Consider the following 27,143-nt stretch of genomic DNA (forward strand, 5'->3'; position numbering starts at 1 on the left):
CCGGCCAGCAATTTTATTGCATTTATATTTTTAGATTCATCTCATTTATATTGTTTAGACAGTCTATAGGTGTACATAGATTCAACACTAACAATGTTCAGCTGCCTGTACATGTCCTTCGTATGGCTTAAATAGGGTGCTTTACAAATTATGCGGATGGCACGTTTCTGTAGCAAGTGAAGATCATTAATATTATTTTTGCTTGTGGTTCCCCATACAAGTGCTCCGTAGTTGAGCGTGGATGAGAATAAAGAGTTGTAAAGCAGAATATTAACTGCTCTTGGAAAAGTAAAACAATGACGCCGCATGAGACCAACAGTTTTCGAAAGTTTTTTGATGAGGTCATTTATGTGCTGACCCCAGGACAAATTTGCAGAAAAAATAACACCGAGCGACTTGAAACTCTGCAATATCTCTATCTCTATACCCTCAATTAGAATTGTTGGTAGTACATAAAGTTTATTTTTTGGATGAAACATAACAGCCTTGGTTTTTCCAATATTTAACTTCAACACATTTTTTGCTGCCGAGGTGCTAACTATACGAAGTGCACGATTAGCACGATGGGACAAATCTGCACCGGAAAAGCCGGAAAAGAATAAACTTGTATCGTCTGCATAAATTATGTACTTGGCCGTTGGGTCAGTGTTTACTATGTCATTTATATATAAAACAAATAGAAAGGACCTAGAATGCTTCCTTGCTAAACGCCTAGTTTAACCGGTTTTACGGTGGAAGAATGCCCTGTTATCACAACACACTGTGATCGGTGTTCAAGGTAGGATGAAATTAACTGAAGGGCTACACCGCGAATACCATAACACTCCAATTTTTCAATCAGTATACGGTGACTAATATAGTCAAAGGCTTTGTAAAGTCAAGGAAGACACCAAGGACCATGTTTTTGTTTTCAAAACTTTCCAGGATAATTTCTTTTTGCGTAAGTAGCGCTAATTCAGTGGACCTATTTTTTCTGAAGCCATATTGCGCGGGAGCTAAGATGTTACAGTGATCGGTGAAAGAAGTTAGTCGTTTGAGAATAATTTTCTCAAGTCCTTTCGAAAAAAACTGGAAGTATTGAAATCGGACGTCTAAAAGGCTCCGTAATGATAGGTACCAGCTTCAACGGCGCCCTCGATTTGTCCCCTGGTTTGCCAACCCGCTGACAGGTGTCACATGCCTCACGAAGTGTTCTGCGTCACGAAAACACCCTGGCCAATAGTACTCTTGCAAGAGACGGTCCTTAGTCTTCTTAACTCCTAGGTGTCCGGACCACGAACCGCCATGCGACAAGCGCAACAGATCCTGACGGTAGCACTGAGGCACGATCAGCTGATCGAACTCCACTCCCCTGCGGTCTAGATACTTTCGGTACAGGACCCCACCTCTTTCCACAAAACGAGCATTTTTCTTGGCGATACGTTCCTTGACATTGCAGCGCATGTTTTCTAGGCTGCCATCCTTTTTTTGCTCGGCTATCAAAGCCGACCGGCTGACTTTTAGCAACCTATTAAGTTCATCTGACGTAGGCGCGATGAGCAAATCTGCAGATAGCTCTTCTAACTTTCCCGTGTCGGGCATTTCCTCTCCAGTACCTGGCGCCTTCAACGCTACAGGCTCAATTTTATTCAGTTCGGACGTGCTCTGAATATCAGCTTGCTGCGCCTCCGACCCTTTCTCATTGTTCGACAACGTCGGCCCCGCAACTACCGCCTTTGCAGCGAGCTCCCGAACTCTCGATCTGGTTAAGACCTGAACGCTAGCCTCACCAAACAAAAGCCCCTTCTCGCGCAGGAGCTGATCGGACCTGTTCGAAAATAGGTACGGGTACTGGGGGGGCAGCATAGATGACACTGCGGCCTCCGTCTCAATTGCTCCGAAAGGTCCTTCAATAAGCACTTTTGCTACGGGCAGACACACGCTATGAGCTTCCACGGCTTGCTTGATCCATGCGCACTCGCCCGTGAACATATCGGGTTCTACGTAAGAGGGGTGAACTACATCCATTGTAGCTGCGGAATCACGAAGCACTCGGCACTCTTTCCCGTTCACGAGGAAGTCTCGCATGTAAGGCTCGAGAAGCTTCATGTTCTCGTCAGTGCTACATAATGACAAAAACACGACTTTTGTTTTTGTTTCTGGACACTGCGCCGAAAAGTGACCCGGCTTCTGGCACGTATAACACACGCGCGCTCGCCTCGTCTCGAACCGCTTTCTGCGTTCGGCTTCGGCTGCCGCCGTCTCCTTACGTTCGGTCGGACTGCTTTCACTCGCATCCGCACTACGTGTGTCCCCCCTTGCTCTCATGGGTGTGAACTTCGGCCTCTCAGACTTGGAGCCAAATTCACCCTTTTGACCGTCATTAGCTCCACGAGCCCGACGCGTCACAAACTCCTCGGCTAGCTCGGCGGCTTTAGCCACTGTACTAACGTCTGGCCTATCCAAGACCCAGTACCGCACGTTCTCAGGTAACCGACTATAAAACTGTTCCAGCCCGAAACACTGCCGAATTTTCTCGTGGTCACCAAACGCTTTCTCTTCTTTGAGCCACTCCTGCATGTTTGACATAAGCCTGTAGGCAAACTCTGTGTATGACTCACTTCTGCCTTTTTCATTTTCCCGAAACTTCCGACGGAACGCCTCCGCTGACAGCCTGTACTTTTCTAGCAGACTCGATTTCACTTGGTCGAAATCCTCTGCCTCCTCTCTCTTCAAGCGAGCGACTACGTCGGCCGCCTCGCCGGGTAACAAAGTGAGCAAGCGCTGTGGCCACGTTTCCCGAGAGAACCCCTGCTTCTCGCACGTTCGCTCAAAGTTAACCAGGAACAAACCAATGTCCTCTCCAAGCTTAAACGGCCGCATCAGGTCTGTCATTTTGAACGATACTCGTTGTCCTGCACCGTGTGCCTGACTTCTATTACGAGCGCGTTCCATCTCTACCTCGAGACGCTTCATTTCCAAAGCGTGTTGATGGTCGCGCTCGTCTTTCTCTTTTTGCTCCCTCTCCTCAATGGTCTCAAGGCATTCCGACAGCTCGTCATCCTCAGCCTCCAACTCAAGAATAGCCCTTAGCAGTTCTGGTTTTCTGAGTTTGTCTGAGACATTTAGACCCAACTCCCTTGCAAGCTCCAACAATTTCGGTTTGCGCAACGACTTCAAATCCATGGCTGCTCCGAATGCTGCTTTCTCTACTGCCTACTATTGTCTTGCCGCAAACTAACCCGGCAGCAACGACAACCACAATTACCAGCTCTGTTTCTAACACTAACAAAAGCCTAGCAAAACTCAAAAGAAGAAAGTCCCGCACTCCCCAAACCTCGCAGCCAAGAATTCAGCGCAGTCGTTCCGCTGCAGGCAACCAGTCATCACACAGGGCTCGTTGCACTGCTCCCGGATGGTCGTTGTGCTGCTCAGCATACAGTTGACCGCATATCTTCGCTGCTGGCCTCCGTTGTCGCGATCCCACCGCTGCCACCAGTTGTTGCAAATGGGTCGCAAGCCCCAAGGGTAGCGTTGGCCTGGCGGCCTGGGGCACAGCTGGAAACATCCGAAGGTCCTGGCAAAGGATGAGTCGACTACCAACAGAACAACTTGTTTATTCTAGCATCGCAAAAGAGCAGCCGGTCAGGGCGACCACGTTACTCGACGGAAGAAATCGAAGCCTCTTCTTGGCGTCCGGGGCAGCTGCCTTTATACCCTCGGAGTCGAGGGCAAGAAGGAACGGCTCGGGATGAGGCGCACGAGACGGCGACGCACGGACATGTTGAAACGTGACGTGACGCGTCCGCCGGGCCGGCGCCGGTCAGACCTCCTCGCCTCCCAGTTGGGGAGGTCCTCTCCCCGGCTGCCGCGCTTTGACAAGCGTGGGCACCAACATGCACACACACACTCGCACACACGAATACACGTGGCATTGAAACCTGCCTGGACGCGCTTGGCGGGAGGCGTTGCGGCAGCACTGAACGGGCCCAAAATGACCGCCACTTTGAACGAAGCCCCGGCGTCCGTTGCATCCGCGCCGGCTATACCGCGCGTCGTAGGCGAAACGTAACAGGGTTCTTAGGGTGCCTCGATGCGTGCGCCGCGCGCCAGGCGCGCGCATCGATTGAGGCACCCTAACCGAACTAGAACCAAGAACCGAACGCCGCCAAGCCCTTTTGGATTTGGATGTGGATAGAAGACATCTGGAGAAGGCTTCACCAAAGGCTTTAAAAAGGAGTAAGGACACCAAATTTTAGTTGTGTAGTATGTATGTAAGGGGATGCACAGCAAATTACTAAACACGAAAAGTAACATAGATTGCGCTAAACAACAATAAACATTTCTTAAATCAATTTTTTAGGTTGTTTGGTTTCAGTTTCGATCTTCGTATGGCAGTTGTGATGCCACAGACGAATTAAACTTATGTATGTACGGTGCACAAAAACTGCAGAAAACCGAACGCTGCTTAGTTCGTTTTCGCAAGCCAGTCATATTTCATATAGTCATATTTCATGCCGCACGCGACCAAAACAGACCAAAGCGCGTCCGCTTGATGACTGAAACCGAAACTATATGAGAAAAAAAAACGCATCAGCGCACGTCATGTTCTGGCAGTTTGGCGGTTAGAATACGGTCCCTTCAGGCCGTTGGGTATTTGCGCTTGTTCAATGTGGTCCAGGTTTGCCCAACATTATAACCGTCTAAACGTGGAAAATCTGCTACGTGTGCTGCATGTCTCGGATTGTAGGCATTGAAGAAGAAATCATTCTTTATTGAGTGCTGCGCATTTTGTACTTGCTCCCAACCATAAATTTCTTGCTCATTTAAGAGGACAAACACAAGCTTGTGCGGAAAATTGAAAAAATGATTTCACTTCAGAACAAGACTGCACGAATGGAGTCCAGGAAAAGGGCATGATATTGTCTCCTTATTTCTTGGTAGCGCTGTACGTTCTCGGCTTTGTGTGTGTGTGTACGCGCGCGTGCGTGTGTGTGTGCGCGCGTGCGTGCGAGCGCGCCCGCGTGTGCATGCATAGACACATGCAATTAAAATTTTTCGCCATTATCCACTCTGCAGTAACTGGTACTGCATATATAAAAAATATTGTTTCTGATCTCTATATTCTCCCTGTTTTCGTAGACCACAGCACATAGCAAGGCTTTGAGATATAAAGCAATGATTGCATTTGTGATTGGGCAGGTCTAAGACGTGATTTAAATTTCATTTGCGTTAGTATTTTTTGCATTTCTCAACGGCAGCTCTAAGGTGTCTTTTGTTACTGGTTCAAAACAGTGCATGCCACTTAGCAATAAATGTACGTGCTGTGTTTGTTGTGTGGTGAAAAAGCACAGAAAAATAATTCTCTTGCTCCATAAAGTAGCCGTAGACTGGTACTTTTCATAGCAATCAACTTCATCTACCATGACAGGAGAGACAGAAGCAGAGGGAACACCGCCTTGCAGGCAGTAAAAAAGTTTTCAGATAAACATGACAGGCACACCAGTACACACAGCAGGTTACCTTCTTTACCATGTGGTGTTGTATGTGAAGTATTATTCAAAAGTAAGTCAGGAATGCACTCAGTTAGAATGAAAGTGCCCATGTAACAAAAGGTATATGGGGGTCAAGGATAATATAAAAAATTCCAAGGGTGCACATAGCCTCTCATTCCCAGAGAATGCCAATCATTTCAAATTTGGAGGGGGCCGACCTGTATTTGGGGGACACCACTAAGTTGGCCTTATTCAGATAAAGTTGGACACCTATAATGTTGGTCAACTTCGGAAGAAGTCAAAATTCAGGTGTCTGGTGGGCCAGACTTTGTGGGTGGACCACCTCAATTTTGAAGTCATCACTGAGTTGGCTATACTTAAATCAGGTGGACACCAATCTTTGTCAAATTCTGACAAAGTCCAGTTCTAGGGGTCCAGGTAGGCCAGGTTTGGGATTGCAGGCAGACACATTTTCAGCAGACACTTTTATGTGGCATGAGCCTATTATTGCTTACACATAAAAAAAATCCCCGCCTGTGCCACAGGGTGCTAGAGGCAGACTGCGCTGTTACTGCCAGTGAAGCATTTTTCTTTCTTTTCTTCTATGCACCCAAGTTCAGTGTCGCAAAAACACAGTTGAAAATCGCTCTATAAAGGAAGCTTTCCCATATACCTTATTGTCTGTTCTGCAATCTCTTGGGGCTGTAAAGCTTTCAGAGTTCAAAACAAGTAGCCGTCTAGTTTGTTTTATATTTTTTGCAGCTCAATTTTTATGCAATGTTTGTAAAGATGTGTTCAAATTGTTTTCTTCTTTAGTATCATTAGAAACAACACTGCCGAAAGAAACAAGATGACAACCTTCTAGCTTCTATCAAGGAAGCCCACGGAGTGGATCTGCACAAGGAAATTGAAGATTTAAGGAAAGAAAATGAACATTTGCAGGGGCAAGTAAGGAAATACCAAAGTAAGTTTCTTCTGTTAGATCAGTGATTTTCGGAAAGAACAATTGCAGTCAATAATACACCCATCAGACTTTTAACCTCGTGTTTGGTGCATGATAGCCTCAGTTGCTTATGCGCCTTTAAAACCAACACACAACAACAACAACAAAGCAACCTGACTGCTTGGGCCGCATGTTAAGTTCTAGCGTGGCGCATAGCTGTAGTTGGCTATGGTGTCGCATTCTTTGCCGATGTAGTGTATAAATCCCTTCCCAAAACATGGTTTCGGTGCTTACTGTTATCACATAGAAAGTTTTACAAGAATATATGAATATTTTTGCACTTTTTTCTGGCAGTAGACTGTTCTGAGCAAAACGTATACATACATTGGCACTTGTGTTATTTCCTGCATTAATTGTGGTAAATAATTTATAAGAGAACCCTCTGCCAACTTTTTCCTTTCTACTGCTTTCTATCAATATTTGCTAAAGTGCGTGGAATCGTTTTGGCACTAGGGCTCGACGGCTACCTCAAAAGAGCTGAAAAGCTCGTCAAGGAACTGGAGCAAAAAAAAAATGCCCTCGGCAACTACCCATCATGGACGAAGCTGGGCCATCTGGAGAAGAATCAACAGATGCTTCAACACTACCACCTGATGATAACAGTGACGCACAGGCCGCTAAAGATCCTGGAGAAGGTGCTGTGGGACCAGTACACAATGAACAGCAGGCTCCTGGAGTCAGCGCAGCTGCGGCACCTTCTAACGTGACCATGTCATCACAGCTGCGGCACACATGGAGCGACCCTGGAGTAAGTACTCTGTGCGCAATGTTTCTGCCTGAAGGTGCACTGCAGTGTCTTGTACGGGACATAGCTATACCATGAGGCTTTGCACTCTCTGCTATTTTCTGGAGGTTATTTCTCTGGTATTCTTGAATTTTCAAGGCATTTTTGATGCCTTTTTTCACATCTGTCACGCTTCATAAATGTATCTTGTGGCTGTAATGAATACCTAGGCAAAAAATGTCTCGGGTTAAACAAATGTGGAATACAGCTCTACTGAAAAAATATGCAATGCAGTATTTTCATACAGCTTGTCAGTAGGTAGTAAATTAAGATCTTTCACCATTCTTGCTCATTGAAAATGTTGCAGTTGAGAAAAACACTACTGTTAAGTCCACTTGTTTCATTGAGCTGACACCAGGCAAAAAAATGCAGCACTGTCCTTTAAGAAAAGAGACAACCTCCTTTCATATTGCAATATTTGAAGAAAAGGTTCCTTGTATAATAGAGTAGTATTTATAATGAAACCAGTGATTCATTTTTAAACAGTTAAATGCAGACAGGGCAGGAACTCAATGAAAGTGTGACATTACCAGCAGTGTCTGCCGCATTCGACCCGTCAGATAGCCATATTTGAACCTGTGGGGTAGCCAGCCTATAGGTCTCAACTGTTTTGCATTGCATTTTCTTCCCACTGCATAATTCTGTATGAACAATTTTCTTCACATGCCCTCCCTTTGTCTGTAGAGATACTCAGCGAAACCCTTTGTAAGAAGTGACCAGAATGCAACAAAAGTAGTCCTTCGGGCAAGATGCGGTGTGGAAGAGCTCATCCTAAAATTGTCAAACACATTTGTTTCTTGCATTTTAAGCTGTATTCTATCAACTGAGAAACATAGGAAGGAAATGAGACTTTTTTTCCAGCTCCCCAAAGGCCATGAGTGTGGCTTATAATTTTACGAAGATGCAGATACCGGAACTAGCTCAAGATGTCGATTCTGCTTCGCTGCCACATATTATGACACCTTATAAACAGTATTTACACTGTTTATAAGGTGTCATAATCATGTGGCAGCGAAGCAGAATCGACATTTGAGCTAGTTGGTATTGCATCTTGTAAAATTATAAAGCACACTCAGGACAAGAAGCCTGGTTCCATAGGACATGTGGCTACTCAAGATTCTGGTAAATTTGCACTATTTAATTTCAGCCGTTACCATTGTTTTTTTTTTTGCTACAGGACGACGCAACTCACAAGACAGTAGCAACCTTGCACATCATTAAATACTAATGCTTGCATTAGCCACCCATTCATCATACATCACATCTGAAAAGGTTTTTTTTATAACAGCCACTCACAGAGCATGCCATTTATTAGGATCATTGGGTAATTTTAATGCGAAAGCATTTCTTTGGTCATGGCTGGCGTGGAGAGAGCCTGTCATCAAATGTGTCATCAGAACTGTCCGCACAATTTCAATCACCAACTGCATGGATAATTAACACAATAGTTCATTAAGGAAATATGTAAATAGTAGGAGTAATTAAGTTAGTGAGATGTTTAAATGATTCCTTAATTATTGGAGCAAATTAAGTTGTGGACAGAGCGTGTCTGTAAGAACTGTTATCAGAGCATGTCAGCATTAATAGCCAGATTATTTGACCGAATTTAGTATGCAATCTAATTTGAGTACGGCCACATCAATAGTTATCTCCAAATTTGGATGGGCCATCCCCAAAATTTGGCCCCTTTCCTGGACACTTGAAGTTTGCCCTCGTCAGAATTGGACCAAAATTGATGTCTAACATAATTCGATAATGGCCAATTCAATGGTGCCCTCCAAACTTATGTGGGCCCACCCCAAAATTCGGTCTCTTAGGGACCTCCAAAATTTGACTTCATCTGAGCTTGACCGAAATTGATGTCTAACCTAATATAAGTGTGGCCACCTCAGTGGCGACTTGCAAATTTGGGACGAAATTTTGGTGGGCAGCCCCAAATTTGTCCTTTTACTCCAGAAATTTGACTTTTTCCAAATTTGACCAGTAGAAATGCACGTGGAACTCGTAACAAAACAGTGTATGGGGCACGCAATGCTTTCACATTTTGGTAAGTAAGCAGATTTAAGTGTGCCCCTGTAATTTTTCAATATATTCAGGGTGCCCATCAAAATATCTTTTCAGATTCTTTAACTTCCCATTTTTCTCTCTGACTACTGCAGCAAAACTTTCCTTACCACTTCAAAGGGTGACAAATGTGATGGGCCTATAAGATGATAATACACATCATCCATTCATACAAAGAAAAACAGTTCACTGAAACTGAAATTACGCAATAGAAAATATTTGTTCCTGTTTCATAAAGTCAATTTTTTCTTTAAGGATATCTTGCTTCAAACTGCGACTATTGCTTCTCCTGCACGTCTTCAACACGGGTTTCAGTTTCATCCAAACATCTAATGTTGTGATGTGTGAGCAAACATTTTTTAAACCATGGTAAAAGTAGTACAAACGTGGAGCAAATTAAGTCAGATATTTTCATGCAGATCAAATTGCAAGACAGAGCCTAAACTAAAAGAGAAAAAAATGTTTCCACAAAGCACGAAATGAATAGACACCTCTACTCATCCTTGACATCCTTTGTTACACCGTAATTCCTTTCTGGCATCGCATAATGAATATTGTGAGGGTACAATTAATACAAGTTGCATCTTTGTTCATGGGGAAAAATTATTCTGGTATACATTTAGGTTTACGTGCTTGACTAGAGAGTTACTGAATATTGTCATGAAACATTGGTGAACTCTCCTACACATTCTGCAAGTAGAGATCCATTTCTCGTTTATGCTCATGCAAAGGAAAGGATATTTCTTTTTTAGTCGCTGATTTTCCCTCACTTGTGGGGTGATGTGCACCTGTAAGATACAGTTTGTGCCACACTGCTACAAAACAAACGCAAATGACTGGGGATGTGCAGCAGCTGTTTTTGTTTAACCATAGAGCAACTAGCCTGTGTTTGTTTTGGCTTTTTCATGGCCTGTGAGATCAATGCGGCTAGACACAAATCTTTCCTGAAGTCTTTTCATGCCAGGAGATATAAAGTGCACAAATTCCGCACATTACAGGTTCCAGCTTTCTCACAGAAAATACTGGTGCACACAGCTATGTTTGCTTAAGCAAAGAAACAACTAGTGCAGGACAAACGAGCATATTCATGCTCCCTTCGTTGGCACAGCAAGAAAAGGCTTACTTTTATATGATGTTATTTATTTATTTATTACTACCTCAAAGGCCCCATTGAAGGGGTGTTACATGAGAGAGTGGGTAACAGGGCATAATATTGCTTCAATCGATGACTTCAATAGTGATGGATCCGTATGAAGCACGACGTGGCCGGGTCATTCCAGTCTTTTGCGGTGCGTACAAAAAATGAGGACAGATGAGCAGATGTGCGGGCAGGCGGAGGATAGGTGGTCTTTTCATGGTTCGTGCGGCTTGAGGTGCGGTAGGCTGGGATGATAACAGACTCGTGCGGAACATGACAATAGAACTTGTGATACAGACATAATCTTGCGATGCGACGTCGGCTAGTTAAACTTGAGAGATGACTTAGGAGGGTAGATGTGTAAGCCAGTTGGTGAGACAAGAAGGAGCTAGACACCGCAGCGGACACGGGACCGAGAAAGAAGACGACACAGGGCGGTACTTGCGACTAAAATTTTACTCGATTCGAGGAACTTGCGGCAAGAAACATTTGGAAGAAAATAAGCGTGTCGCATGTGCAACAGGGGTAATCTACAAGATCCCCCTCAGTTGTGGGCGTTTTTATATTGGACAAACCGGTAGGTGCTTAAATGATCGCTTGAGAGAACATGCGCGTTCTTTGGGGGAGGCGGGGGGTTCGCATCTGCCTGTTCATTGCCGCAAGTGTCGGGGTTGTTGGCCTCAGTTCAGCCAGACCCAGATTGTTGGAAGAAGGAAGGGGCAGCTTGAGAGAGAGATTATGGAGGCTATTGCCATCTTGCGCTCGCAACCGGATGAATGCGTTAGTTCGCCTTCGGTTTCCATCCTCCAAAAAGAACTGGGCTTCCTTGACAGGTAACAGGTTGGGCTGCTTCCTTTTGACGTTCTTTTCTTCCTTTGTCTTGTGGTTTTCATGCTTCCACATGCGGTCGACGGTTTTTTAAAACTTCTGATATATGTAGATTGTGACTCGCATGATGAGCATTGCATAACATTTTAAAGTCTGATTTCTGTAGATTGTGACTCGCATATCTTTCATGTGCATTGTTGTCAGTTAGGTCTTGTTATCTGTTGCTTTTCATTCCCCCTTTTTTACTTGATTGTAGGATCACACGTGCCTCTGTCTTTATAAAACCATGAAGTTTCAAATAAAATTTTAGTTGCAAGTACCGCCCTGTGTCGTCTTCTTTCTCTGTCCCGCGTCCGCTGCGGTGTCTAGCTCCTTCTTGAGAGATGAGCATTGCGTTTTAGTTTTGGTTACACTTTCGTGATAAGATTAAGCAGAGAAGATGAACCTAGAGGCGCGGTTTTGAATTGCTTCTAGCGTATTAGAAAGGTTATTTTGATTAGGGTCCCAGATAGCGCATGCGTACTCAAGTTTAGGCCATACAAATGTTAAATAGGCTAGTGATTTCAACGATGGTGGTGCTAGACGTAACGTTTTCCGAAAATACCCGAGGACGCGATCAGCTTCCTTTGAAATTTGTGTGACATGGTATGACCACCTAAGATCATGCGTTAAATGTAGACATAAGTATTTTTAAGTTGTTACCGCGGTGATTTCTGAGTTAGCAATAAAGTACTTTGATGATGGGTCAGAGTGACGCCTGTGGGAGGAAAGGAGAGAAGTTTTTTTTTCACGTTAAGCGACATTAGCCATTTATCACACCAAGATAATATGCAATCAAGGAGCTGGTGATGATTGTTAGTGAGTATAGGACTGTAAACAACGCAATCATCAGCGAACAAGCGTATGTTAGAGCGTATGTCAGTTGGTAGATCGTTTATATAAATGAGAAAAAGAAGGGGCCCGAGGATTGTGCCTTGGGGTACTCCAGAAATAACAGAAGAGCGGGCGGATGAACGTTTATTAGCAAAAACAAACTGTTGCCGGTTAGTTAGAAAGTTACGAATCCAGGCAAGAACAAGGGAATTGAGATTAAGATGTGAGAGTTTCAAAAAAAGCCGCTTGTGTGGAACTTTGTCAAAGGCTTTTTCAAAGTATAAAAAGAGGGTGTCCACTGTAATGCTGAGATCAAGTTTAGCGCTTTGTCATTAATAAATAGAGCTAATTGTGCATCACAAGAAAGGTTCTTTATGAATTTGCGTTGGTTTGCGTGGAAGAAATTAAGAGAAACTAAAAATTTCATGATGGTGAGAGAAGAATACGTGTTCCATTAGCTTTGATGGAACGCTAGTAATGGATATCGGACGGTAATTGTGACGAGAAGATGAAGGCCCTTTTTTTGGTACTGGAATGTCTTTACCCACGTTCCAGTCGTACGGTACAATGCCTTATGAAAGAGATTGCTGAAAGATATGAGATATGAGAGAGCAGTTCACTTGTGACATGTTTTGTGTTTTTTTAGTGCCTTAACATTAATGTCATCAATACCTGCTGATGAGGTTAGTTTCAAAGAGTCAATTTGTTTAACAATACCATGTGGTTCGAATGATATATCGGGCTTAAGAGGGAAACCAAAGGACGGAAAATCAGGTAGATCACCGTCTGGTTCACGAGTAAATACAGAACTAAAGGTTTGGTTAAGCATTTCGGCAACATCCTGTTCGGCAACTGCAGTGTTATCATCGTCGCGAAGTGTTGTGTTGCTAGGGTTAGGATTAATGCATTTCCAAAACTGACAAGGGTTTGTGCGCAACATTCCGGGGAGTGTGCTGTTAAAAAATGTTTGTTTAGATTTAAAAACTTGGGCGTTATAAACCTTTTCGGCTTCGTAATATTTACTCCACGTGCTAAGGTTGTTATTTCTTCTTGCAGGTCGAAAAAGCCTTTTCTTCTTATTATTGAGGTGATTTAAAGTATTATTAAACCAAGGAGCAGAGACGCGCTCACTCATATACACCTAAATTAAAAAGATGTTATGCCAACTTTATCAGATTCATGTGCTGTATGCGCGCAGTATCATTTTGATTCACAAAAAATATATAGACCCTTTGCACTAGTCAACTTCTCTGCATAGCAAAGGCACTTCACCTTGGCTGCCCTACCGTTTTTGAGGCAGAAAAGGTGCAGCACTGGGGACACATGTGGTCCTAATAAAGCAACTTCCCTCCTTTTACGTTTCACTGCCACAATAGTAGGAAATTGCCAAGCTTCTAGTTTCGCACAAGAAGTGTGAAAGGAAGCCGATTTTCATGTGTTTACACAATAGGAGGCTCAGAATAGTAGTTTGGAATGGTGCACCCAACTTCTGGGTCATATGCAGCCATGGTGAAAGAGCTTTTGCTCCATCACCAATCAAGGGAACTCTATCCAGTGATTGCACTGAGTAAAAATTGTTTCTGCAGTGACTTTTGTTTAGCCACATTAAAACACATTTATGCATGTAGCCCCGCCGCGGTGGCTCACTGGTTAGTGCGCTCGGCTACTGATCTGGAGTTCCCGGTTTTGAACCCGACCGTGGCGGCTGCGTTTTTATGGAGGAAAAACGCTAAGGAACCCGTGTGCTATGCGATGTCAGTGCACGTTAAAGATCCCCAGGTGGTCGAAATTATTCCGCTCTATGGCACCTCTTTCTTCCTTTCTTCTTTCACTTCCTCCTTTATGCCTTCCCTTATGGTGCGGTTCAGGTGTCCAAAGATATATGAGACAGATACGGCGCCATTCCCTTTTCAAAAACCAATTATTATTATTATGCCTGAGGAAATTCAATTCAAAATATTCCTGTCACTTGATTCAGACATGCATCTGCACAGAAAACAACTAGTTGCGACAGCCTTGGTGCTTAGATCCAGGCTTAAAAATTTATGTCGACACTCGTTTTTATGAGAAATTGGGCACTCATGGCAACACCTATATTTTAATGCGAAACATGGCTCATGTGTGCACGGCGTATATGTACAGAATAGTAGCTGTGTAGCTTATGTGAAGCATAACTGTTATATCATTGGATAGCTTCTGTCAACTGTAACTGCACTGAACTAACTCTAGGTCTTAATTAACATTAAATTAGTTATCTGTGATTAAAAATTTAACCTTAAGCTACACCATCAAATCATATATGATTGGATAGCTTATGTCGAATTTAATTGGACATGCCTAATTACATGTCTTGGTTAACCATTAGTTTATTGTGATTAACAATTGAACTGTAGGCTACAGTGTCATATCATATAGCATTGAAAAACTCTCGATGAGTAGAATCCAAAATAAAATGCTGAAACACGCATATATCATGCAAAAGCGCATTTAAATTGGATAAAAAAACAACAGAAAATGAAACAGTAGCATTTAATGGTTACGCATTCTCAGAATTTAAGGAGACTTAAGGGCCCCCAGTAGCTTTTGTTCTTTTTAACTTATTATAACTCAGTTTGCTGTAGAAGTGGTCTCCTTTTTATTAGAATGCAGTAGCCTGTTGACACAAGCTATCTTTTCCTCAATGTCCACTTAAGGAATTGCAATGGCACTGTTAGGTTAGATTTGAACATGAAACTTAACTTTATTTGGTGTGTGCTTTGTTTTTGCAGGTAATGGAGTTAGAGCCTGGATGTGATGTTTTTGTGGCGACATTGTCCGTCAAAAACATTGAACAACTGTCGAAGACTGCGACAGCAACTGCCCGTGGCCTGCTGACAGCTGTGTTTGCGGAGCAAGCTCTGCTGACTTGCTCAGTGAAAGGCAATCGTGCCAAGGGGACGCACAGGCCAAATGAACAACGGCCACCGTCGGAGCAAGCTGCGGTCAGAGCTATTTTGTGTGAGTTCCTGCATTTTAAATCTGTGACTGTTTCGTTTCTGCTGAATTAGCTGCACTCTTGTTTCTGCCTTAGTCTTTGGGTGCCCTTGCTCATTGTTGGAGGTGCACTACACAGTTTTTTTGTCATTATTGCTCTTTAGTGATGATGCTCTTTAGTGATGAGACAAATTAACTGATTGCAATGGCTGTATGAGCAAGGTAAATTATGAGTGCTAAGGTATATGATATGCTTTAATTGTTGCTGTGATGCATTGTTTATCATTTTGTGACAAACCAGCTGGCTGTTTCCCCAAAGCATGCCCAGCATACACGCAAATCTGTATTGATTGGCACAGGTTTACACCATCAATATTTTTTAAAATTTGACACAATGAGCAGGGTGTATAATGCCAAGTCAAAATAATCAATGAATGGTCATTTAAGGTAAAGGAATGGATTTGAAGGGAATGAAGGCAAGCACAGCTTGGGTAGCAGGAAGTTAGACAGGCAGATGATATTATGAAGTTTGTGGTGATAAGTGCCCTGCATCCAGCACTAGAATGTGTTAATTGGAAAGTTGTCACATTAGGAACTTTTCAGAAGTATAATAAGGTTATATTAGGGCTTAAGTATTTGGGAAAGTACTGCGCGATTTTAGTGCACTTTAAAAAATCCACTGCGGTCGAAATTGCATATCAGAGGCGCTGTAGTGAAGGTCTTTGGATTTGTGGTGCGAAATATCCCAAAGTTGCTTTGGGACGATAAACCTCATGCACGTGTGTTACCATACGTTTGAAAACTGAAACTGTGGCTGTCACGTCACTACTTGTGTTGCTCGTTCGCACTTCAGGAGAATAAAAAAGCACTTCCAATCATTAAGCATTTTTTTGTTGAGCCCACACTTACAGACTTCACTTCCATGCAAGGTGTGCATGTTTTTAAATCAAAGCACCCTGCCTCTATATCTGATATTAATTATTGTGTTCTGTTGCTCTTTGCTCATTTGAAGAAAAATAAGTGCTCACAAACAGAGCTGAAATATACACTAATTTATTTTCCAGCAGTTACTTTCAAAGCGCACGTTCACGTCATTTAGTTGTACAGAATCAGTTAAATTGATACATGTCTGCTTGGAATAATTTGGCCGAAGAAGATATCAAGGAAGATATACTGAAAATGACAAGCACTTATAATCTCTTATGTGTTAATTAACTGCGGTTTTTATCTATTTCAGCCTACACCAAGACCATGGCCGTGAAGAAGGGGCGGGAATTCTCGGAGAAGATAATCTTGCAGTCTTTGGGAACGGAGCTGAGCGAAATGCGCCGTGAAAAGGCAAAGCAGCTATCTGTGTAGGAAACAGCTGCTTGAGCTTTTCACTGCACATTTTGCTCAGATCTTCAGTTGAGCACGACGTGCACATCAATCACGGCGGCACACGTGTCCCCGTCAGGAAGGCGGGGGTGGTTCGACGACTTCGGTATCTGTGCGCGTCGTCAAGATGAGACTGTACGCCTTCTTCTTGAGCATTTATCACGGCCAAAAATAACTGGGCCCAGTCCTGTATTACGTGGTACAACCATAACCTCATAAACTTGCTGAGAAGCATATTTTAAGGCCGACTAACGCAACCAGCAGGAGAAGACGCGTGTGCTGGGTTGTACTCGTTCGTCGAAAAAAAGAATTTGTCGTCCGAATTTACCATCTATATTATCTTAGGTGCATAGGCAATTGCTACGCTTATAAGAGCTTCAATAAGCTAGCTTCCGGGATAATCTTTTGTGGCACTACGGAGGGGGGAGTAAGAGCGCTCACCGTTAGTGTTCAGCTGCGTGCAGACGGCCCGCCGCTCGATCGATTGATTGATTACTGTCACCATGGATCCCTGAGGGCAGCATAAACCCTTTTGTAAACTCCAAAAGCCAGCCTTTCGTGCGTAGCGAAGAAGCAGCTTGACACAGCTGCCTTTCATCTTATCGCGACTATCGTGCGTGGCTTACCCCGTATCCACTTAGCCTTATTGAACTACAGCCACTTTCGTCTTCTTGTGACTATCGTGCGTGGCTTACCCTGTATCCACTGTCCTGCAGGCCTGGGCGCCTATATAGTCGGTCAATAAAAATGGTACCGTTGCTGCTTTGTATTCATATGCATACTGTATCTGCAGGAAAGTCAACACTGGGCAGAAATGGTGCTCAGATATATGTGCAACACAGAAAAGGTCATGAAGATCATACTAGGCACAGCAAATCGGACAGCATGCACATTTGAGCATGTAGGTTTTGGGCCAGATATGCCATATCTGGGCCAGATCTCGTACTTTAAATCATGAATTGGGCAGATATCTGACCAAACATGCCATATCTGGCATTCCAAATCAGGAATTTGGCAGATATGGCATACGTGACCAGATATGCCATATCTGGTAATAATAATAATAATATTTGGTTTTTGGGGAAAGGAAATGGCGCAGTATCTGTCTCATATATCGTTGGACACCTGAACCGCGCCGTAAGGGAAGGGATAAAGGAGGGAGTGAAAGAAGAAAGGAAGAAAGAGGTGCCGTAGTGGAGGTTCCGGAATAATTTCGACCACCTGGGGATCTTTAACGTGCACTGACATCGCACAGCACACGGGCGCCTTAGCGTTTTTCCTCCATAAAAGTGCAGCGGCTGCGGTCGGGTTCGAACCCGGGTACTCCGGATCAGTAGTCGAGCGCCCTAACCACTGAGCCACCGCGGCGGGTCCATATCTGGTACTTTAAATCAGGAATTTGGGCAGATATGGCATACTTGACCAGATATGCCATATCTGGTACTTTAAATCAAGAATTGGGCAGATATGTTTTATCTGGCCCAGATGCGTCCAGATATGCCATAACTGCCCAATTCCTTATATGCCAGATCTGTTTTTTCTATAAGTCCAGATATGGCATTTCCGTAAGGGGAGATTATAGACCAGGTATCAATAGGGAATCTGCGCTGTAACTTCTGAAGGGGAGATTTTGAATCAGGACGACAACAGGCTCAGCCGGACAATACCATAACTTCCGCAAAGCCGCCTCAGTAGCAACACTTTCGGCCGTTGTGGAGGATACGACAGCAGTAAAGCGTACAGACCCCTTACAGTCTAAAGAATGAATGTAAAAAGCCGCTGCGCTAGATTGTTTCAGCTTGTCTACAGAAACATAAGTGAAAACTTGAAGATGACGGGCATACTCTGTTTCCAAATGTTGAAGTACGAGTGAACGCGTTGCTGCTAAAGGAGAGCTGAGGGTTGCGCTCAATGGGGAATTGTGACCCTACAGTCGACGGTCGGAAAAGACCATGGGTGTTTCAACCGTCTCCTTTTTCTTCGCACATTAAGGCCTAAATAACTAAGAGTATTAAGTGCCAAGTAGGCCTTCGAGTCATACCTCTTGCAGAGCCGCTGGAGGAGAAGGGATCACCCAGCTACCGTCTCTCCTAGGCGGCCAAGATGCATAAGTAGACTCTTAGAAGCGACAAGGCTAGTAGGTTTCGTAGAGATTCATGAAGTACTGCCTCGTTCACAGCCGCCTGAGGAACTCCAATGACTCTTCTTATGCCCTTTCTGTGAACAATTACGAGACGTTCAAGGTGTGACGGCGCGGAAGAAATTAAAGATAATGATACATTATGCAACTGACCACCAGCGCTTCATGGAGTTTGTCCATTGAAGAAGGATCGTTTCCCCATTCCCCACTTGGAATTCTGCGGATCAAATTGAGACGCGAAGATAGAGATGAAACAATCGCGTCGACAGCTTTTCGCCCCTGTAGACGGGAGTCAATAATGACATCCAGGAAACGCATGTTGTTGAATTGGCGGATTCAACCACATTCGTTCTGTCTTATATGCGTCTGTTTCATCCCCGTATTTTCGTACTGCTACTTTTTTCCCCACCTTTCAGCTGGAATACATTTCTCGCGACCAGAAAAGCTGCGTAAAAAATACCGACTCCCACTTCAGCCACACCCGTCCCCCCACGGTCGTCTCCCCTGCCACTCGCCTTTGAACCGCCCGTTGCATCACCATGTCATATTCTTGACTGGACGCGTCTTGCCTTGGCTGGCACGGCAGGGAGCAACCAAACAACCAGCGCGACGAAAAAGCCTGCACTCTAGAGCAGGCACCGTTCGCAAACATTGCAAGCGAAAAGCCACATTTGACTGGTTATGAGAGCTCCGATGCGGCTCAGTACCCTGGCCTGCATGATGTCACTTGCAGGTATTACAATTACATCATCTTGAGGCACGTTCGGAAATGAATGTGGTTTTGGGAGCAAATGTTGCTTTGACTAAATGCGGCTTTATTTTTTCCGGCACGAAAAGAGAACGAGACACAGCGCGAGGACATCTGCATACCTACTATCATTGCGAACTGTCTGGCTTGACGTCGTGTGCAGTACAAATCTGCCTGAATGCAAAGGAATTCATTTTTCGTGTTTGGTGAGATGAATTCACCACTCACTCACTACACTCTCTAATAGCGGGTTTGAATTCATATGAACTCATGTTATGCATTCGGGAATATGTTTGTTATATACCGCATGGTAGGTGGAGAACAAGCGGAAAGGACGCGTTCACAAGCAAAAGTACACAGGACAACGCCGTTCTGTGTACTTATCCCGCTTGTGAACGCGTCTTTTCCGCTGGTTTTCCATGTACCATGCACCAACTGGCCCAACAAGTTACGTTTCTTCAGAAGTTATATACCGCTTGTTGCACGGCAAAAATGAGAAGCGCTTGATAAGGATATGTGTAATACTTTTGTACTGTTTCTCTTTGACTTCCACGCATGCAGGCGCCACAGGAGATCCGGAATTTCTAATTAAAGCTTTTGCCAAAATTATATCTCAATGAAGAAAGGCATTACTCTAGATTGCCAGACGAATGTCCGTGTAATTTTGAAGTCACAGTTTTGAATCCCATATTACATGGATTCGAAACGACTACGATAAATCCTTTTTTAAAGAAAAAAACAAAGGTGCTCTCGGTTGCTTGCATTGAGCGTATTTCGCAAAAACGCGCAAGCCGTATGTTTGACCATATAAAAAAAACTTTTCCAAAATATTGTTTTGACTTCCATGTGAAGAAGATGCCAAAACGTGTGCATCTTTACTTCAATAAGAAAACTGAGCTCGCAATTGACACATATATAGTTATGGTATTAAAACAAAATAAAATATATATTAATTTGCTTTTTGTTATATCTGTTTACTTTTGTCATATTGGAATATGTTTACTGAGGGTGCAACACGACGCAATATCAACATTTTGGTACAAGGCAAATTTAGCAAATCAAGTTGCACTTTGTGCAATTATTGTGGTGTTAGTTCTTAAGCATAAAATCAAATTATTCTGTAAAACGCGTTGCGAGTGTCTTGCCGGAGACATTGTGTGCCTCATAAAATTCAGTGTTATTTAGTTATTTCTGTTTTTGTCCTGCAACATACAATGATTAGGCTCATCATGACATCATGCATATTTTTGCAGGCTCGATGCATCGTGAGGCCGCCGTGCAACACCTGGGCTTGGAATTTGTTTGAATGCATTGCACCAGTCCTCTTGCAAGAAGAGCGCAACGAATACTTCCTGTATAATTGACCAGTTCACTGGAGGAGAGCTCCGCTGAGCATTTTGAATGCCTCAACCGTGCCACAGGAGCTTGCGGAGCTGCGCTGTCCAACCTGAATCATCGGCATGAACCAAACTATTGGGCCATGCTATTCGGCCCTCATTTCTTTTAAGTGACAGGATGGTTGGTGGTAGCGCAAATAATCATGCAGGCGCAAGAAGCGCGATTCTTGTGACTGGATGCAATAAACAGGTCTTTTTCTTGAATTCTTTGGCCCACACATTTATGAATTCACTAGGCAGAATGGTGCGTGTGCTAGTTTTCGGAAGCAGGATAGCACTGTTTGAAATCTGGATGTGCTAGTGTTCGAAAGCTGGATGCCACTGTTCGAAGACTAAAAAGCCAATCCGAGGGTTTGTATGGCCCAAGCTGCGAAATGAACAATAGGCCTGCGCTGCCGCTTTGTCGGCGAAAGGTTGGCCTAAAACTGGCCTGCAAGTCGGGCCAATGGGTGAACATGGTAGCGCTCTGCGGAAGTGCCAGTGTAGGACCTGCTTTCAAGACAATTTTTTCCAATGACTGCTCGAGGTTCGCCCAATGCTTTTGTGCTGCTTTGGATGTGGCGTTCCAGAACGTGGGTCCCGCACCTGGCACAGCGGTCCAGGTAATGGTGAGGGCACACGGTCGGTGGCCGATGTTGTCGCATCGAGCACAGGCCGGGATTGTCTTCTTGTATGGTCAAACGTACGTCGGCACGTAGTGATAGAGGAGGAAGCGGGAGAGCTTCGTGCCCTAGAAGGTCACCACCGCCGCCGTGGAGTAGCCGAGTTAACGGACCGCAAGGATGGTGCATTGATGCCAGTGAAGCTAGGTCTATCGACAGGGTAGCTGACTCGCCTGCACGTTTCCCTGGGTGCCTTGCCGTGACCTCGGACGGGCAGCTGCTCGTCCCCCACAGGCAGCGGGAAACTTTTGAAGGGTTTCTGAGCGATGGACATAATGGTGGTGCTGCAAAAAATTTAAAATTGGTTTTTGGGGAAAGGAAATGGCGCCGTATCTGACTCACATATCAGCGGGCAGCAGAAAAGCGCAGTAAGGGAATGGATAAAGGAGAAACTGAGAGAAAAAAGAAATAGAGAGGTGCCGTAGTGGAGGGCTTTAGAATAATTTAGACCACCGGGGGATCTTCAACGCGCACTCACATCGCATAGCACATGAGCGCCTTAGCGTTTCGCCTCCATCGAAATGCAGCCGCCGCGGTAGGGTGCGAACCCCGTAACTCCTGATCAGAAGCCGAGCGCCCTAACTACTGAGCCACCCTGGCGGGAGTGCTGCAGATGACGCTTTTATTTTGCCCACATCAGCCACACTTGGACTTACGCGATGTTCTTGTCACCTAGGTATTCCCCGATCGCGTCACCCATACGTTCAGCAGAGAATAAGATGCGTAGCTCGCAATGAACGCTAGGCTTGAGGACGACAATCTAGTCATCTCGGGAAAGGCAAGGAGTCTGACTTGGGAACCACTTGCGCTGTTTAGCTGGCGAAGAGGAAGCACAGGTGTGGTGATTTTTGGGAAGGCGTGCAGGTGTGCCCTGTGCAGCTGTGGAATGTCGGCCGGCTGCGGCGTCTCGTCGCAGGATCGCCGGGTTGGAAGTCGTTTGCTTGCTTTTCCTGATGTTCACCACATCTTCTAGATAATCGTTATGAGATGGCATAAGTTGAGCGGTGGGGGGGGGGGGGGGGAGGAAGTATCTATCTTAAGCACGTTCACTGAGTCAGGCTCTTTCCCCGCAACAATGGTGGCTGCCACCATCACCGAGCTAAGAGCCGCAATGAGGAGCGCAAGGTCTAATGAAACAAAACCTATAGTGATGCGGCGCAGTAGTCGGGAATAAAAACAGTCTCTCAAGGTGCCTAAAATCACCCACCTGGATGAAACTAGTAGCCGAGCAAAGCAAATAACTTGACAATGCTGATAGAACCGGTGTTAAGAGGGATGGTGGTGACAGCCCGCGTAAAATCGTGAAAACCTGAGGACTCGATGCGAAGAGTGCCCGCCGCCGCGGAGCGCTCAAAGCGCCATCTTCGCATGTGGAAACGTACATTATTGTCCTGTCCGCTGCAGACCTATTAGACAAAACTTGTCCGGTAAATCCTGCACTGATCCAGGGAGCCAGCTGTGGGCATTTTCTTTCCTCAAAATCAATGATGTCTACAGAGTTTTCAACGCCAACGCCAATGGATTCATTGGCATGGGCGTCCACAATGTTGTAGACGAAGTTTTAGGCACTAGGGTTCGAACGCAGGCCTTCTGCGTGGCAACCGGGCGCACAATGCATATGGCACGAAGGTTGTTGGTTCAAGCGCGTTATAGGGCGCCTAGTGAGCGCGTTGTTGTGTTTATGACTTAGTAACGTTTCTTTTAGATGTGCACCTATCTTACAGTAGTTACAAAAATATGAACATGCGATTTATGCTTTAAAATTAACAATGACAATGACAATACAGTGTTAGGGGACTTATTGTACCGAAACAGATCGTGTTTGTGCATATGAGACTGTAGTGGCATAGCATGTCTAAGGTTGTAACCACCGTTGGTAAAGGTGATTAATGATAAATAATTGTAATTCCTGATTGGTAATTGGTAATGCGATTGGTTATTGCGATTGTAATTTGTGACCCTGATAGCTCATGCGCAGGATAGATGAAAAATGAGAAAGAAAAGGAAGAAAACGAAAACGCAGGAGAAGTCTGTTGCCAATTACTTGAGGAGAAGAATAAGAAGTCTGTTGACGTGGCTCAGCTACCCAGGCTGCGGGGCAGTGGTTAAGTACCTGGCGGTGTTGCGTTAGCTTGCTAAATTTCTCCTTCTTTTTGTTGTGCCTGTTTGCTCCTGTTCTGGGGTGATTGGGTGCGGGACGTGAGCTTAATGTCGACTTCTTCTCCTGGCCTGGGGTTTTCCCCTTGGTCGGCATCTCTTCCTAAAGACCAGCTCCCACTTGACCTCTTTTTCCGCAGCGGTGTTTGAAGCATTCCAGTCGCATTAGTGCCTTCCGATGGAGGCGCTATCCGACTGAAGAACCCGGAGGCAGTGCAGGCGGCCCTTCAGTCCACATCGAAGCACTTTATGCACATTACCGATGTCCGGCAGTTCGGCAGGGGTGGTGTTTTGTGCCGGTCGTCGGATAAAGACTGTATTGAAGATCTTCTAAAGTGCACGACCTTCGCCAGCCAGCCGGTGAGCGCATTCATTCCGCCTCATCTAGCATGTTCCAAGGGCTTGGTCCGAGGGGTCGACTCTCGATTGAGCCCTGCGGAAAGGCTTGAGAACCTCTCGCCTGCTGGAGTGATTGCTGTCCATCGATGCAGCAGGCTGGTTGACGGAGTAAAAATTCCTACGGAGTCCGTCATTGTCACATTTGCAGGAATATTTTGCCCTTCAGAGATTAAGGTGTGGTCATTGGTTTTTCGAGTAGATGCCTTTAACTCTCGGCCCCTTCAGTGCCAAAACTGCTGGCGATTTGGCCACAGCGGCAAAGCCTGCAAATCGGCCTTACGCTACTGTGCCTGTGGGGAACGTCATTGCAGAGAGGAATGTCCTGAACAGCAAGAGAAGTGTTGTTTGTGTAGCGGTGCTCATCCTGCTGATTCGCCTGACTGTCCTGCACGAGCACAAGTTTAGGTGCTCGAGCTTATAGACAAGCGCAGATGCATGCGGAGAGAGGCTTTTGCCGCAGTCAAGGAGAGAGCCTCAGCCTACTCTAGTGTCGCCGCCAAATGCCCACCCATAATGGATTCTAGTTTGTCCCATGCTATTACAGCGGCAGTTGAGAAAGCTGTGGCAAATGCAATGGATCGCATTATGGAAACCGTGTCCACGTGCATTTCGCAGGTCATAGCTGCTCAGATGACCAATCTTCTGCAGGCGTCCACCACTCCGCTCTTCTGCAGGCGTCCACCACTCCGCTCTTGTCTTCTTTGGTTTCGGAAGCTACCCCTCTTTCTGTAGTAATCGATTCCGCTCCACATGGCCAAAAACAATGTGAGCAACAAAAGACCTCTAAGCCCTCTCCTTCGAATAGCGTTATGGACGCATCCTCTATGGATTGTATTGATATGGAGTCTGATCTCCGCGCCCAGAAACGAAGTGGGTCTCCTCTGAATATTGCAGGTCCATCTTGCCCCCAGTCAAAGACAAAGAAAAGTAACGCAAGTCAAAACGCTAAGACCAGTATTCTAGAAAAGGCAGTCGCGGCTGCGGCACTTCCGCCAAGATAGGTGTACTCCAGTGGAATTGTCGATCAATATTCTCAGCTTCAATAGATTTAAATTGCCTATGCAATCAGCTTCTACCAGATTTAGTTGCTTTACAGGAAGCATGGCTAACTCCAAATTTCAATTATTATCTCAAGGATTACCATCCGTTCCGGCTTGACCGGTCATCACGAGGGGGAGGGTTGTTAGTGCTCATATCTACAAAGTTTTGCCACAGGGCATGCATTTCTTTTCAATATGCGGACAATGAATGTGAAATCCTTGCGGTTGACCTCAGTGTCCCAGGTCAACAGCCCTTTACGGTAGCTAATGCATATTTCCCGTCTGGTGTGCGTGACACTCGGCCCCTTGACTCACTCATGTCTAGTAGCCGATCTCAGGTTCTATTACTTGGCGACTTCAATTCGCACCATGTGACCTGGGGGTTTAAAACAGACAGCTTTGGTTCTAGGCTATTTGATTGGGCTTCTGGCAACAACTTGATCTGCAACAATTCCGGATTGCCTACGTTTGTTCGCAGTCAATGCCGCTCTGCCTTGGATTTCACTTTTTCCTCCCCAGGAGTCTCCGTTATGTCTTGGGCGCCTGTTGACTGTGCAACAAACAGTGATCATCTACCGATTAGTTTCAAGTTTGCGTGTAAATTAACTCTTCCTGAGCGACATCAGCGCACGTTAATAAATTACAATTGCTTTAAAGACACTCTAAAATCAGCCCTCCAAATCACTTCAGACACTCGCACTCAGATAAGTGCCGAAAGCAAGGCTGCACATCTATGTTCAGTACTGGACCATGCAAGGCAAAAGTCTGAATTTTTGGTTAAGAGAACAAAGGGTGCAATCGCGAACAATTGGTGGAATGCTGAGTGCACGCGTGCATATAGACGACGGAAAGCAGCTTGGAAGAAACTTCTCATCAATCAATGCCCAAAAAATTGGCTGGATTATAAGTATGTTGCAGCAACATTTAAGCGCACTGTCGCCCGTGCAAAGGAGGAGTATAATACAAATTATTATGATTTCCTTTCCCAATCAGGAAGTAAACGAGCTTTGTTTAATTTCATGAGGCGCAACAAGGTGATTCCTCCGACTGCCAACATTGAATCCCTCGTTCAGTCCCCTGCTGACATCGCAAAGGCCTTAGAGGATATTGCGTGTGGCCTAGAGCTTCGCTTTACATCTGCTTTACCTTCTCCTACTATATTCACATGCACCTTAAGTGATTTCACTGAGGTCTCTATGCCTGAGCTGTCGCAAATTGTCCTGCGCTTATCCCCAGCGGCTCCTGGCCCCGATAAGGTCACTTCATCTATGATCAAAATTTTGTTCAATGAATCTCCTGAAGACCTGTTGGTTCTAGTTAACCATTCCATTAAAGGTCCTTGGATACCTCATGAGTGGCGTCTTGCTGAAATAGTTCCATTACTTAAAAAGCAAGGGGAGGGCTTAACTTTAGACAACATACGCCCTATTTCATTGACATCGAATCTAGTGAAATTGATGGAAAGGGTCCTTCTCAGCCGTGTCATGTCATTCATTTCGGAAAATGCTCTCTTGGATCCGTGTCAAATTGGTTTCAGGCCGGGTTGTTCAATTTGGTGTGCTCATACTGACCTAGAGAGTTGTATTGAATTAGCTCGCAATAGAAAACAGTTTGCTGCGCTTGTCACCTTGGATGTCAGTAAAGCATACGACACGCGTTGAGCACTCGACTCTGTTACTCAGATTACAGGAACTCAACTTCCCAAGCTATTTTGTAGCCTGGATTTCAGCTTTCTTGGCAAATAGAGAATTTGATTGCTGAAAAAATGGTGTTTCCTCAAGGAGATTTCAACAGACAAAAGGTGTACCGCAAGGATCAGTTCTCTCACCTGTTCTTTTTAACATTTTTCTAAGCTCAATTCCATGCATTCAAAATGTGAAAACTGATGTGTACGCCGACGATATTTCATTTTTTTTTTGCATCAGCAGGTGACATTCACACTCTTTATCGAACCCTGCAAAATTACCTCAATGTTCTTGACAACTGGCTAGGAAGAATTCGTCTGTCCCTTAATGTGAAGAAATGCGCATTGTTAGTATTTCCAGTTTCTGTTTCTGTAAACATCTGCCTGGTCTATAGAAATAAC

At 44.8% G+C, this 27,143-nt stretch overlaps 1 protein-coding gene across 1 annotated transcript; it reads left to right on the forward strand.

Moving 5' to 3' along the window:
• The first annotated feature begins 6,950 nt into the window (after positions 1 to 6,950).
• On the forward strand, positions 6,951 to 16,496 carry LOC144105067 (uncharacterized). Its single transcript, XM_077638267.1, has 3 exons — positions 6,951 to 7,225; positions 14,933 to 15,161; positions 16,375 to 16,496. The coding sequence occupies exons 1-3, from the start codon at positions 7,013 to 7,015 to the stop codon at positions 16,494 to 16,496; spliced, it is 564 nt and encodes a 187-aa protein (XP_077494393.1). The 5' UTR covers positions 6,951 to 7,012.
• Positions 16,497 to 27,143: the final 10,647 nt, after the last annotated feature.

Source organism: Amblyomma americanum, chromosome 9, assembly GCF_052857255.1.
Source record: "Amblyomma americanum isolate KBUSLIRL-KWMA chromosome 9, ASM5285725v1, whole genome shotgun sequence".
In the NCBI taxonomy this organism is placed as follows: domain Eukaryota; kingdom Metazoa; phylum Arthropoda; class Arachnida; order Ixodida; family Ixodidae; genus Amblyomma; species Amblyomma americanum.